The sequence below is a fragment of the Lynx canadensis genome, chromosome E1, assembly GCF_007474595.2.
Source record: "Lynx canadensis isolate LIC74 chromosome E1, mLynCan4.pri.v2, whole genome shotgun sequence".
In the NCBI taxonomy this organism is placed as follows: Eukaryota; Metazoa; Chordata; class Mammalia; order Carnivora; family Felidae; genus Lynx; species Lynx canadensis.
In genome coordinates, this window is record NC_044316.2 from 40,378,214 (window position 1) to 40,391,528 (window position 13,315).

General features: G+C 41.1%; 1 protein-coding gene across 8 annotated transcripts in view; it reads left to right on the top strand.

Annotated features, from left to right (window-relative positions):
* The first annotated feature begins 496 nt into the window (after positions 1-496).
* Positions 497-13,315, top strand: part of ATP6V0A1 (ATPase H+ transporting V0 subunit a1) — a 60,219-nt gene continuing 47,400 nt past the window's right edge. For 7 of the 8 annotated variants that reach the window (XR_004344403.1, XM_030295277.1, XM_030295278.1 and 4 more), the window contains exons 1-2: positions 528-611; positions 2,856-3,019. Coding sequence is in view for 7 of the 8 variants with exons in the window: in XM_030295277.1 (XP_030151137.1) it covers positions 2,903-3,019 (117 nt within the window). In the remaining variant the exon portion in view is untranslated. Of the gene's footprint in view, positions 612-2,855; positions 3,020-13,315 lie in introns of all 8 variants that reach the window. The other variant, XM_030295280.2, reaches the window with a different exon arrangement.

Genomic DNA, 13,315 nt, shown 5'->3' on the forward strand with positions numbered 1-13,315 from the left:
TCTACAACGGATCTGGCACCTTGAGCAAGGTGTTGCTCACTCCGGGGCTTAAATGTTCTCTTCTATAAATTAAGGGTAAAGGGTGCGTGTGTATGTAGAGGAGCCTGGACTGTAAGCGCTTTTAAGCTCCTCTCCAGGTCTCTGGTCATTTCATAATGATTTCTCCCCTTCCTTTATGTTTCTTCTATCGAAAAAAAGCTGTGAATTCTTCGGATATGAAAAGAAAAAAAAGCAGGCAGCCTCGCCTCCAGGGTAAGTATTAGGGAGAAGGGATTCTGAAGGGCGCGGGGACTCAGGGCCTCCAGCACCCGCACCAGCAGGCCCCACTGGAACCCCCGCCCCGCGGGACCGGGTGCCACGGCCGCGCGCACAATATGGCGTCAGCACTCTGGGTCTTGCCCGCGCCCCCGCGACTCTGCACTGCGGCAGCCGGCCGAGGCTCCACCCCATTGGCTGACTGCAATGAGGTCATCGTGGGGGCGGAGCCAGCCGCTACGCGGGGGCAGGGCTTTGCGGACGCACGCACGTCGAACGCAGCTGTCCCGAGCCGCGGAGGCTGCGGGCTTGGTCTGGGGCGGCTGCTTTGGCTGCGGCCCGGCCCGCGGCTGAAGGTGAGCCGGGGATGTAGGTACAGCGCGGCAGGGAGCGGCCCCGGAAGGGCACAGGAAATCGTTCTAACAGCCTCCTCACTTGTCAAAGGAATTAGCAGGGATCTTAGGTCTTTGAGAGGAAATGGGGTTCACCCCTCTTTGGGCGCCCCTCTTGTGGGCAGAGGAATTGGAGGTTCGCTCCTCTTTGGAGGCCCTGATCCCTCCCCCCCATTTAAGGTGGAGGCGGAGGAACTGAAGGTTATTGGGTAGGCAGAAGAATTTGGGGGGCTTCTTAAAGGGGCTCCCCATTTGAGGGTTCCCCCCTTTTAATCGTCACTTCTGGAGGTAGGTGTGCCTGGGCTCAGAGAATTCCTGCTTTCTCACTGGGTAGACAGGAAATGAAGCAGGTGAATTTGAGTACCTCGTAGGAGACGAGGACTGGATGACAATAATGAGGCAGGCGCCGGGCGCTTTATTTGTATTCATCTTGTGCAGAATTACTGTTTCTTCATATTTTGTTTTGTGACATCGTCCCACCCCTGAATCGCTTTGGCCTGGTTTTCTGTTTGGCTCCAGTGGGATAGAGATGTTCTCGGGAGACTTGTAATCATTAAAGAACAGAAGCAGGGAGGCAACTCTGGAGGCTGTCATTATTGGCAGCCCCTGAACTATGCTGATCAGGCATAATTTTACCGGCTTTAGAGGCTGCGGAATCTCTCCTTGTTTGGGGGAAGATGTGGGAGGGTTGATAACAGCTGTTTTGAGTGACTCAGGTATAGACGATTTTAAAGTTAAGCTACGTAATCTCTTGAGAAATCCTTGCTTATATATGAGTGTGTTATTATGTGACTTGAACATCAAATGCATAAAGGTTTTGTCAGATTTCTCAAAATGTCTTCCAGCCTTGCAGAGTAGCTCTTTTTTGATGCCAGTTTCACCTATCATTATGGATGCCTTCGTGATACTAAAAATACTGTATGGTGTGCTGAGTTTAGATACTGTGCAGTCTGTGCCTTACAATAGCTGATTGCGAACAAATAATTGCAGTTTCAGGACCACTGATAGCGCCATTGTCTTTCATACCGGGCGAGGATAAGACAGCCCTAAAAGAAATCTTTATTGGCTTATGTATGAGAAGCTTTAACAGATGGAAGAATGTAATTAATCTTGAAGGATGGGGATAAGAAACGGAAAGCTAAGGAGGTGGCCAGTTTATACCCTGTGGCTTGATAAAAACTGCTTTGTCATTATCAATGTACTCCTGGCATGCTGGACTTGAAATCCAGCTTAATATGCAAGCTGGCTTTTTTTTTTTTTTTTTAAGTAGGCTCCACACCCAACCTGGGGCTTGAACTCATGACCCTGAGATCAAGCGTCACGTGCTGTACCCACTGAACCAGCCAGGCGCCCCTCTCTCTCTCTCTTTTTTTTTTTTTTTTTTTTAGATAATGCTGATGTGTTTAGATTCCTTAGGGAGAAAATGGTGTTTTCTGAGAAGTTGGAAGGTTAAACCCTTTAAGGTAGCCTTAGCTCTAGGGTAGTGCTGGGACTCTGAGAGTTAGAAATGGGCAGTAGAGGGTAGAAAACTAATTTCAAGGGAGACATCCTTTATGAGAGGGTAATCTAGGTCTCTTCTGTTTGTTTCCTGACACAAACCAAAAACAGGTTGTGTAGTGTGAACGCCACTGAGTCATAATACCCTGTCCAGGGTATTTAAAGAGCTGTTTGGGAATCCCAGTTCCTGTTTTTAACCTGGATACATTCTTATGTATTGAGATGCCCCAAAGTATTGTCATTTGATCCTGGTGTTGACTGCAAAGGAAGTGACTTTTCATCTGCAGGAGAGGATTTAGTAACAGTCTTTTGCAATTTCTCCTTTCCATCTTTCTTTTTTTTTTAATTTTTTTTTTCAACGTTTATTTATTTTTAGGACAGAGAGAGACAGAGCATGAACGGGGGAGGGGCAGAGAGAGAGGGAGACACAGAATCGGAAACAGGCTCCAGGCTCTGAGCCATCAGCCCAGAGCCTGACGCGGGGCTCGAACTCCCGGACCGCGAGATCGTGACCTGGCTGAAGTCGGACGCTTAACCGACTGCGCCACCCAGGCGCCCCTCCTTTCCATCTTTCTAAGCAGGATGTTAAAAATCTGTCTGCAAGGGGTAGAAGATACGGAATGCAAAACAAAAGAGCTTTACTGCGGTGTTGTTTGCTCTTAGCCCTCTTGGTAATATCTGAGGTCATGCGGTTTTCTCTTTTTGCTTTAGGTTGGAAAGAAATCCATACACTCCATTGACTGGCACTTTCTGCCACCATGGGGGAGCTTTTCCGGAGTGAGGAGATGACACTGGCCCAGCTTTTTCTACAATCAGAAGCTGCTTATTGTTGCGTCAGTGAATTAGGAGAACTGGGAAAGGTTCAATTTCGTGATGTAAGTAGTTGTGGGGCTGCTTGTTGAATACCGCTAAACTCTGTTTTTTCTTGTCATGGCTAATTGCTTTATGATGAATGTTGGGTTTTATTTGCAAAAATAACATTATAGCACTGGCTTACTGTTGGTAGAGTGTGCATTTCGAGTTGTCTCTCTAGAGGTGAGAATGTTTGTGCCAAAATTTCCATGATTTTACTAGTTCCCCCTTTGCAAATAATCCTATACAATCTCAAGGTAATTGATTGGGATGTGGGTAGAGGACACACCAAGGCTTACACATTGCTTTTGGCCTCTTTAACACCTGTGGCAGGTTATTTAAAAAATGTCATAGCTCTTCCATACAGTAGGACATGTTTATTATAAAATCTGATGCATCAACGTACAGATATATAAATATATATATAAATAAATAAATATATAAATATACTAAATATCCATTATTTTGAAGCATTATGCTGAGCACTTAGAGAACACAAAATCTGATGCATCAACGTACAGATATGTAAATATATATATAAATAAATAAATATATAAATATACTAAATATCCATTATTTTGAAGCATTATGCTGAGCACTTAGAGAAGATATCTAAAGAAAATCAGCAGTCTAAGAGTATAAAAAAGTATGCCCTAAGGGGCTTGCAGTCTGCTGAAGAAGGCACAACATACCCTGTTGAAAGGAAAGAGGAGTTAACAGTTCCCTAATTACGCATCTCAAAGCTCCATGTACTTTCACTGATAACATTCACAGTAGTTGTGGTTTTACATTCACTAGTGTTAGTAGTTGATTAGTCTCTGTCTTCTACTGTCATCTTAGGATGCTGAAGACAATCATTGTATCCTTTGTGTCCACATACAGGATACTGTCAGCATTTGTTGGAATGAATAGGTGAGAGAGGAGTGGTCAGAAAGGGGTGGGATTAATCAATATTGGCTTCCTGGAATTGGCACACTGAAATTACACAAATATAGTCCAGTGACATAGTATATTTTTTATTATCTTTGAACCTTCTTATGCCTTCCCTCTTTGAATGTTCTCCTACCTGATTCTGATTCCTTTTCTTACCATTCTGAGGGCTCACTGTTATCTTCCACTAACCTCTCTTATCTTCTCCATCTTGGCTTTCTGTGTCATTATTCCTCAAGCTCTCTCCTCTGCTCTGTCTGGAGAAGCTTGTCCATAGCCACATCTTCCTTTACCACCTTTTTTGATGACCTCATCTATTCTCAAATCTTCCATCTTATTCGTTGAGCCCCAAATCTATGTCTCTGGCCCTGACAGTTCTCAAACACCATCCGTAAATTTACAACTCTCTAAGAATTTTGTCATTTCTACTTCTCATGGTAGCCTGTCTAAATCCCAGCACCTTACCTTCTCCCAAACTATTTCTTCATCCTGACTTCCTAAGTTTGAGCTAGTGTATTGATAGTCTTCCAGTTTTCTAGATTTGAGACCTAAATCAAACCTAAGTCACCCTTAATTTGAAACCAAAGGAAGTTGGTCCTACAGTGTCTCCCCCTTCCTAACACCCATTGTATCTATTCAGCATTTTTTTTTTTTTTTTTTTTTTTTGAGGGAGAGAGAGGGTGGGAGGGGCAGAGTGTGTGGGAGAGAGAGAATCCCAGGCTTTCAGCGCAGAGCCTGACATGGGGCTCAAACTCATGAACCGTGAGATCATGACCTGAGCTGAAATCCAGAGTTGGATGTTTAACCGACTGAGCCACCCCTGTGCCCCTCTCTTCAGCATTCTTAAATTTTACTTATGATGTATTGCAATCAGACAAAAAATTATAGGGAATAACATAATGAATACCTCCATTTCTACTGTCTACTTAAGAGATAAACATTCATGTAATTGAAGGCTCCCGTGTAGTCTTCCTGCATGCTATTTCTCTCCCCACCTCCCCACAGGTAACCTCTGCAATGATTTTTGCCTTTTTTTTTTTTTAAGTCTATGCCCAACATGGGGCTTGAACTCATGATCCCAAGACTGAGAGTCACATGCTCTACCGACTGAGCCAGCCATGTTTGAGCCAGCCATGTTTTGCTTTTATCATTCCCATGTATTTTTATTTTTTACTCTTGCTACATATGTGTGTATCGCTAAATAATAACATATACTAGTATGATTTTGCATGTTTTAAAACTGTATGCTTGGCATATTGTATGTATCTTTCAGCACTGTGCTTTTGAAATTCATTATTTGTGAGATTTGACCACCTGTTACAGGTAGCATTAGTTCATTTCTTTTTTTTTTTTTTTTTAATTTTTTTTCAACGTTTATTTTATTTTTGGGACAGAGAGAGACAGAGCATGAACGGGGGAGGGGCAGAGAGAGAGGGAGACACAGAATCGGAAACAGGCTCCAGGCTCCGAGCCATCAGCCCAGAGCCCAACGCGGGGCTCGAACTCACGGACCGCGAGATCATGACCTGGCTGAAGTCGGACGCTTAACCGACTGCGCCACCCAGGCGCCCCATTAGTTCATTACTTAAAATTGCTATATAGTTATTGTAAGAATACATACAGTTTATAATTTTTTCCTTCTGATGAACATTTAAGTAATTGCAGTTCTTTGTTATTACAGTGTTGCAAGGAAGATTCTTGTATATGTCTCCCGGTATACATGTGTGATAGTTTCTCCAGGGCAGTGGTTCTCAAAATTTTTGGTCTAAGGTCCTCTTTACACTCTGAAAACATGATTGAGGATCCTAAAGAGCTTTTATGAGTTATAGCTGTCAATATTTATTGTATTGGAAATTAAAATGAAGATATGTTTAAAATACGTATTTAAAAACTCACAATAATAAACCTGATATGCGTTATCATAAGTAGTATTTTTTTAAAAAATAATTATATTTTCCAAAATAAAAGAATTGCTTTGCTTTTATATTTTTGAAAATTTCTTTAATGTCTGAATTAATAGAAGGCAGCTGGATTCTCCTATCTGCTTCTGCAGTCATCTGGCTGTGATGTATACCATGAGCCTCTGGAAAACTTCACTGAATATTCATGAGTGAGGATGAAAAAGGCAAATGATGTTTTAGTGTCACTGTGTAAAGAGTATTGATTTCACGGACTTGTTGCTGCTCTGGAGATTATAACTAAGAGGGGCATTGCTGAGCATCCTGTGCCTCTTTAACTGTTAGGTGTTGTGAAGTGCTGTATTTTTGTTGTTTTAATTTGAATTTTCTTTTTTTTTTTTTTTTATATTTTTTTTTATTAAATTTTTTTTTTCAACGTTTTTATTTATTTTTGGGACAGACAGAGACAGAGCATGAACGGGGGAGGGGCAGAGAGAGAGGGAGACACAGAATCGGAAACAGGCTCCAGGCTCCGAGCCATCAGCCCAGAGCCTGACGCGGGGCTCGAACTCACAGACCGTGAGATCGTGACCTGGCTGAAGTCGGACGCTTAACCGACTGCGCCACCCAGGCGCCCCTAATTTGAATTTTCTTGATTAGTACACTCAGTATCTTTTTATCTGGTTATTGGACATAATGGGTTTCATTCCCATGAATGTCTTATCCATATCATCTGCTTGTTTTTCTATTGGGTTGCTTACCTTTTGCTTACTTACAGAATATGTAAAAGTTCTTCATGTATTTTTGGAAGCTAATCCTTTACTAATCCTCTACTGATAATTTGCCTTGTCTTTTCCCTTTGTTTAAAAAAAAATTTTTTTTTAACATTTATTCATTTTTGAGAAACAGAGTGAGTGGGGGAGGGGCAGAGAGAGAAGGAGACACAGAATCTGAAGCAGGCTCCAGGCCCTGAGCTGTCAGCGCAGAGCCTAACACAGGGTTCGAACTCACGGACCGTGAGCTGAAGTCAGGTGCTTAACTGACTGAACTGCCCAGGCACCCCTGTCTTTTCTCTTTGTTTATGGTATATGTGGTCACACGTAAAATTAATTGTTCTTTTTTGCTTATTAGTATTTTTTCCCTAAATTTTTATTTTTAAAAATTTCAAAGCTGAATACTCTGCAGTCGATTCACCACTTGTTAACATTTTGCTACGTTTGATATAATCTTTTTTACTGCACTATTGAAGAGTAAGCTGTTTCTTCCTTTCAAGTCCTTATTCTTTTTTTTCTTATTTTGCCCTGTACCTTAAGACCTTTACTAACAGGCAGAAGGAGAGTAACGGCAAACTAACACTGGTTAGGATTGTGTTCAGCTATATGTAACTGAAAACCCAAGTGATAGGGGTGTACTTTCTCATGTAACATGAGGCCCAGCTTCACACTATCACCAGTGTCCTAAGATCATCCTATATTTCTTTTTGGCCATCCTGGAGCATTTGGCTTTTGTCCTCGTAGAGGACCACCAAAGCTCCAGGCATTGCATGCATATTCTAGGCAAGAAGAAGGAAGTGCAGGGAGAAAGGAGAAGTACTTCTATCAGGAGAAAAAAAAACAAAAAACAACTTTCTTAGAAATCCTCAGAAGAGTTTCCTAACTTTTGTTGACCAGAATTATGGCATAGTCTAGCTGTAAGGGAGTCTGGGAAAAGAGGCTTTTCAGCTGAGCAGTAACTGCCTTAAATGAACATTTTTTAAGTTTATTTATTTATTTTGAGAGAGAGAGAGGGAGGGGCAGAGGGAAGAAGAGAGAGAATCCCAAGCAGATTCTACATTTTCAATGCGGAGCCTGATGTGGGGCTTGATCCCATGAACTGTGAGATCGTGACCTGAGCCAAAACCGAGTCAAATGCTTATCTGACTGAGCCACCCAGGTGCCCCTGGGGTTTTTGTTAATAAGAAGTAAGGCTATGTATGTGTCACATGGCATTCTTGTCTATGCTCCTGACTTTAAGGGGAATCTAAGTTTGTTTGTTTGTTTGTTTGTTTGTTTGTTTCTTTCTTTCTTTCTTTCTTTCTATAATCTTTACATTCAATGTGGGGTTGAACTCAATGACCCCAAGATCAAGAGTTGCATGCTCTTGCAACTGAGCCAGCCAGGTACCCCAATATTTCACAATTTTATTTATTTATTTATTTGTTATTTTCAAGTAGGCTGCACACCCAGCACAGAGCCCACTTGGGGCTGGAACTCATGACCCCGAGATCAAGGCCTGAGCTGAGATCAGGAGTCAATGCTTAACTGACTGAGTCCTCCAGGTGCCCTATTATTTCACAATTTAAATAAGATGTTTACTCTTAAGTTTTTGGAAAATTCTATTAAATTATTCAGATTCCTTTGAATTTCTGATTTTCGAAAGTTATTGCCACAAATGATTGCAAAATTTTATTGAATGCCTTTTTCTTCATTTGTTGAGGTTATCATGTTTTTTTCCGTTAATCTATTAATTTGGTAAATTACATATCCAGATTTTTTTTCCTACTGTCTTTTTTAAACAGCTTTACTGAGATATAATTTGTCCATCCAAAGTGTATAATTCAGTGATTTTTGGTATATTCACAGAGTTCTACAACCATCACCACAGTCAGTTTTAGAACTTTCATTACCCTGACAAGAAATTCTGTCGCCATTAACACTCACTGCCTGTTTTCGTCCCAATCCCCCTCCTCCACTTCTACCCCCTGGAAACCACTAATCTACTGTTTCTGTGAATTTGCTTATTGTGAACATTTCATGTCAGTAGAATCCTATAATATGTAGCCTTTTGTGACTGACTTCTTTCATTTAGCATGTTTTCAAGGTTCATCCATGCTTCAGCATGTATCTTTAACTTTATTGTATCTATTTTTCATTTGAAAATGGGCAACATCTTAAAGTGGGTGGTTTCAGTATAAGATAGAGCTGTTGCCTATCTTCTTTGCAAAACATACCACCTCTCTGGGTTTTAGAGACGATTGAGTGGGACATTTTCCTCGCTCATCTTGTTCAAAATCTTGTGTGACTCATCTGTCCCCCCATCCACTCTTCTCTTTGACATGCTTCTCTACTCTTTAATCCCTTGCCGTTTAACACAGTCACAATGATAGTTTGCATTTTTTTGTTGCCATATTGAACATTTTACATTATTATTTTAGGCATTCCTCGCAGCAACTCTGAGAAGTAGAACCTACTTTTGAATAGTGGAACTTGCCATTCTCATATTATAGACTAGTACCCCAGGCCACAGATGAAAATATCTACCCAAGACACACAGATCTGTACCCCCAGACTACTTTTTCTTAAGTTTATTTACTTATTTGTGGGGGGGGGGGGCACACAAGTTGGGAGAGGGGCAGAGAGCGAGGGAGAGAGAGAATCTGAAGCAGGCTCTGCCCTGTCAGTGTGGAGCCTGATATGGGGCTCAAGCCCACAAACTGTGAGATCATGACCTGAGCTGAAATCAAGAGTCGGACACTCAACCAACTGAGCCACCTGGGCACTGCTGTCCCCCCCAGACTGACTCTGCTGCCTATGATCTTTTTAATTGAGATAGGCAAAAAAAAAAAAAAAAAGTCACCATTTTACAATGTACAATTCATTGGTTTTTAGTGTATTCACAGGGTTGTGCAATCATCACCACTATCTACCCAGAATATTTCATCACCCCCCAAAAAAGCCCTGTACCCATTAGCAGTCACTCCTCATCCTCCCTTCCCCTAGCCCTGGCCAACCATCTAATCTATCTCTGTCTCTATGGATTCTCCAGTTCTGGACGTCATACATAATTGGAATCATACAATATGTTGCCTTTTGTGTCGTGATTCTTCCACTTAGCATATTGTTTTCAGGATTCATCAAGATTGTAGCATGTATTAGGACTTTGTTCCTTTTTATGGCTGAATGATATTCCATTGTATGCATATACCGCCTTTTCTTTATTCATTCATCACTTGAACATATTGGGGTTGTTTCCATTTTTTGACTGTTGTCAGTAATGCTGCTGTAAGCATTTGTGTACAAGTATTTGTTTGATTGCTTATTTCTTTTTTTTTTTTTTAATTTTTTTTTTCAACGTTTATTTATTTTTGGGACAGAGACAGAGCATGAACGGGGGAGGGGCAGAGAGAGAGGGAGACACAGAATCGGAAACAGGCTCCAGGCTCTGAGCCATCAGCCCAGAGCCCGACGCGGGGCTCGAACTCACGGACCGCGAGATCGTGACCTGGCTGAAGTCGGACGCTTAACCGACTGCGCCACCCAGGTGCCCCTCTTGATTGCTTATTTCTTTTGGGTGTGTACTTATGGGTGGAATTGCTGGATCATATGTTAATTCTATGTTTAGTTTTCTGAGGAACCTCCAGGAGACTGCTTTTTACAGCAGCCACACCATTTTCGTTCCCAGCAGCAACATATGAGGGTTCCAATTTCTTCACATCCTCACTGTCACTTGTTATTTTTCATTTAAAAAATTTTTATGATAACCATCTTAATGGCTATGAAGTGGTATCTCACAGTGGTTTTGATTTGCATTTCCCTCATGGCCAATTATGTGGAGCATCTTTTCATATGCTTATTGGGCAATCGTATAGTTGTTGGGTTTTTTTGTTTGTTTTTTTTTTTTAATGTAAAATCATCCTTGCAAGCCTGTGTAAAGTCAACTCGCTCATGAGGTGTATTTCAAAAGAATTTGGGGATTCGGTTTCCTAATATTGTATTAGGATTTTTTTCTCTTACACAGTAGTCCCCCTCATCTATGGAGGATACGTTCCAAGACCCACCATGGGTGCCTGAAACCACAGATAGTACTAAACTGTGTGTGTGTGTGTGTGTGTGTGTGTGTGTGTGTGTGTGTGTGTGTGTGTGTGTTGTTTTTTACTATACAAATATACATGATAAACTTTAATTTATCAATTAGGCACAGTAAGAGATTAACAACAATAATAAAATAGAACAATTGTAACTATACTGTAATGAAAGTTATGTGAATGTGGTCTCTCTGAAAATATCTTTTTCTACTGTACTCACCCTTCTTGTGAGGATGTGAGATGATGAGATGCCAATGTGACGAGATGAAGTGAGATGAATGACATAGGGGTTGTCATGTAGCGTTAGGTTACTGTTGACTTTCTGACTATATGTCAGAAGGAGGATCACTTGGTTCTGGACCACAGTTGACTGCAGGTAACTAAAACTGGAAATAAGAAGGGAGAGACTACTGTATTGATAAGTGATACCGGCTTGTAATTGTCCTTTGTCAAACTATTCTCACCCTGTGTCAAGCTTATACTGGCCGGTCTTATTTGTTAGTTGAGGAGCGTTCCTTCATTTTGCCTCTGGAATAATTTTCTAAAGATTTGGGTTTATCTAGTCTTTAAAAGATTAGTACAAACTATCTTTACACCTTCTAGGCCTGACGTTTTTACTTCTTTATTATTTATTTATTATTTTTCTTATTTTTAAAGTAAGCTCTATGCTCCATGTGGGGCTTGAACTCATGACCCCAAGGTCAAGAGTCCCACGCTCCACTACCAGCCAGGCGCCCCTAGGCCTGATATTTTTTAGATGGATATATTTTAACTGTTGAAATTTCTTTACTGATTATAGGCTTATTCTGTTGTTGTTTTTTCCTTGTCAGTCTTGGTAAATTATATTTTTCTAGAAAATTGTTTTGTTTATTTCTTTTAATTTATTTATTTTTTAATTTACGGCCAAGTTAGCATATAGTGCAACGATTTCAGAAGTAGATTCCTTAATGCCCCCCTCCCAAAACCCCTCCAGTAACTCTCTGTTTGTTCTATGTTTATTATTTTTGCTTCCTTTCCCTTATGTTTATCTGTTTTGTATCTTAAATTCTTCATATGAGTGAAGTCATGTGATATTTGTCTTTCTCTGACTAATTTTGCTTAGCATAATACCCTCTAGTTCCACCCACATAGTTGCAAATGGCAAGATTTCATTCTTTTTGACTGCAGAGCAATACTCCATTGTGTATGTATACCACATCTTCTTTATCCATTCATCCATCGGTGGACATTTGGGTTCTTTCCATACTTCAGCTATTGTCGATAGAGCTGTTAAAACATGGGGGTGCATGTGCCTCTTTGAAACAGCACACCTGTATCCCTTGGATAAATACCTAGTAGTGCAATTGCTGGGTCATAGGGTAGTTCTATTTTTAATTTTTTGAGGAACCTCCATACTGTTTTCCAGAGTGGCTGCACCAGTTTGCATTCCCACTAGCAGTGCAAAAGAGATCCTCTTTCTCCTCATCCTTGCCAACATCTGTTGTTGTCTGAGTTGTTAGTGTTAGCCATTCTGACAGGTGTGAGGTGGTATCTCATTGTGGTTTTGATTTGTATGTCCCTGATGATGAGTGATGTTGAGCATTTTTTCATGTGTTGTTTGACCATCTGGATGTCTTCTTTGGAGAAATGTCTATTCGTGTCTTTTGCCCATTTCTTCACTGGATTATGTGTTTTTTGGGTGTTGAGTTTGATAACTTCTTTATAGATTTTGGAGACTAACCCTTTATCTGATATGTCATTTGCAAATATCTTTTCCCATACCGTTTTTAGTTTTGCTGATTGTTTCCTTCTAACTTAGTTGCATTATCATAGAACATTGTATAGTGCCAATTCTTTTCTATTTTTCTTTTTTTTTTTTTTTTTTGAGAGAGAGCAGAAGCAGGAGAGGGGTAGAGGGAAAGGGAGAGAGAGAATGAGAGAATCTCAAGCAGGCTCCCCGCCCAGTGCAGGGCTCTATCCCATGATCAAGAAGAGATCGTGGCCTGAGCCAAAATCAAGAGCTGGATGCTCAATCGACTGAACCACCCAGGTACCCCAATATCAATTCTTTACTGAGATTTGCTGTATGACCTATTTTGTGGTCAATTTTCATAAAGAATTCTTTTTTTTTTTTTTTTTAAGTTTATTTATTTTGAGAGAGTGTGAGAGCAAGCATGGGGGGGTGGGGAGAGAGAGAGAGAGAGAGAGAGAGAGAGAGAGAGAGAGAGAGAGAAAGAATCCCAAGCAGGTTCTGCACTGCCAGCACTGACCTCTGTGCAGGGCTCAAACTCATGAACCATGAGATCATGACCCGAGCCAAAACCGAGAATTGGACACTTAACCCATTGAGCCACTCAGGCACCCCTTCATAATGAATTCTTTGAGTTCTTAAAAAGAGAACTGTAGAGGTGCCTGGGTGGCTGTCGGTTAAGCCTCTGACTCTTGATCTTGGCTCAGGTCATGATCTCACAGTTTGTGAGACTGATCCTGAGTTGGGCCCTGTGCTGAGAATGCAGAGCTTGCTTGGGATTCTCTCTCCCTCTTTCTCTGCCCCTCCCCCACTGTCTCTCTCTCTTTCTCTCTCTCTCTCTCAAAATAAATAAACTTTTTAAAAAAGAGAGAACTTTGAATGCTGGGATAGAAAAAATATGTCTCTTTCTAAATATATA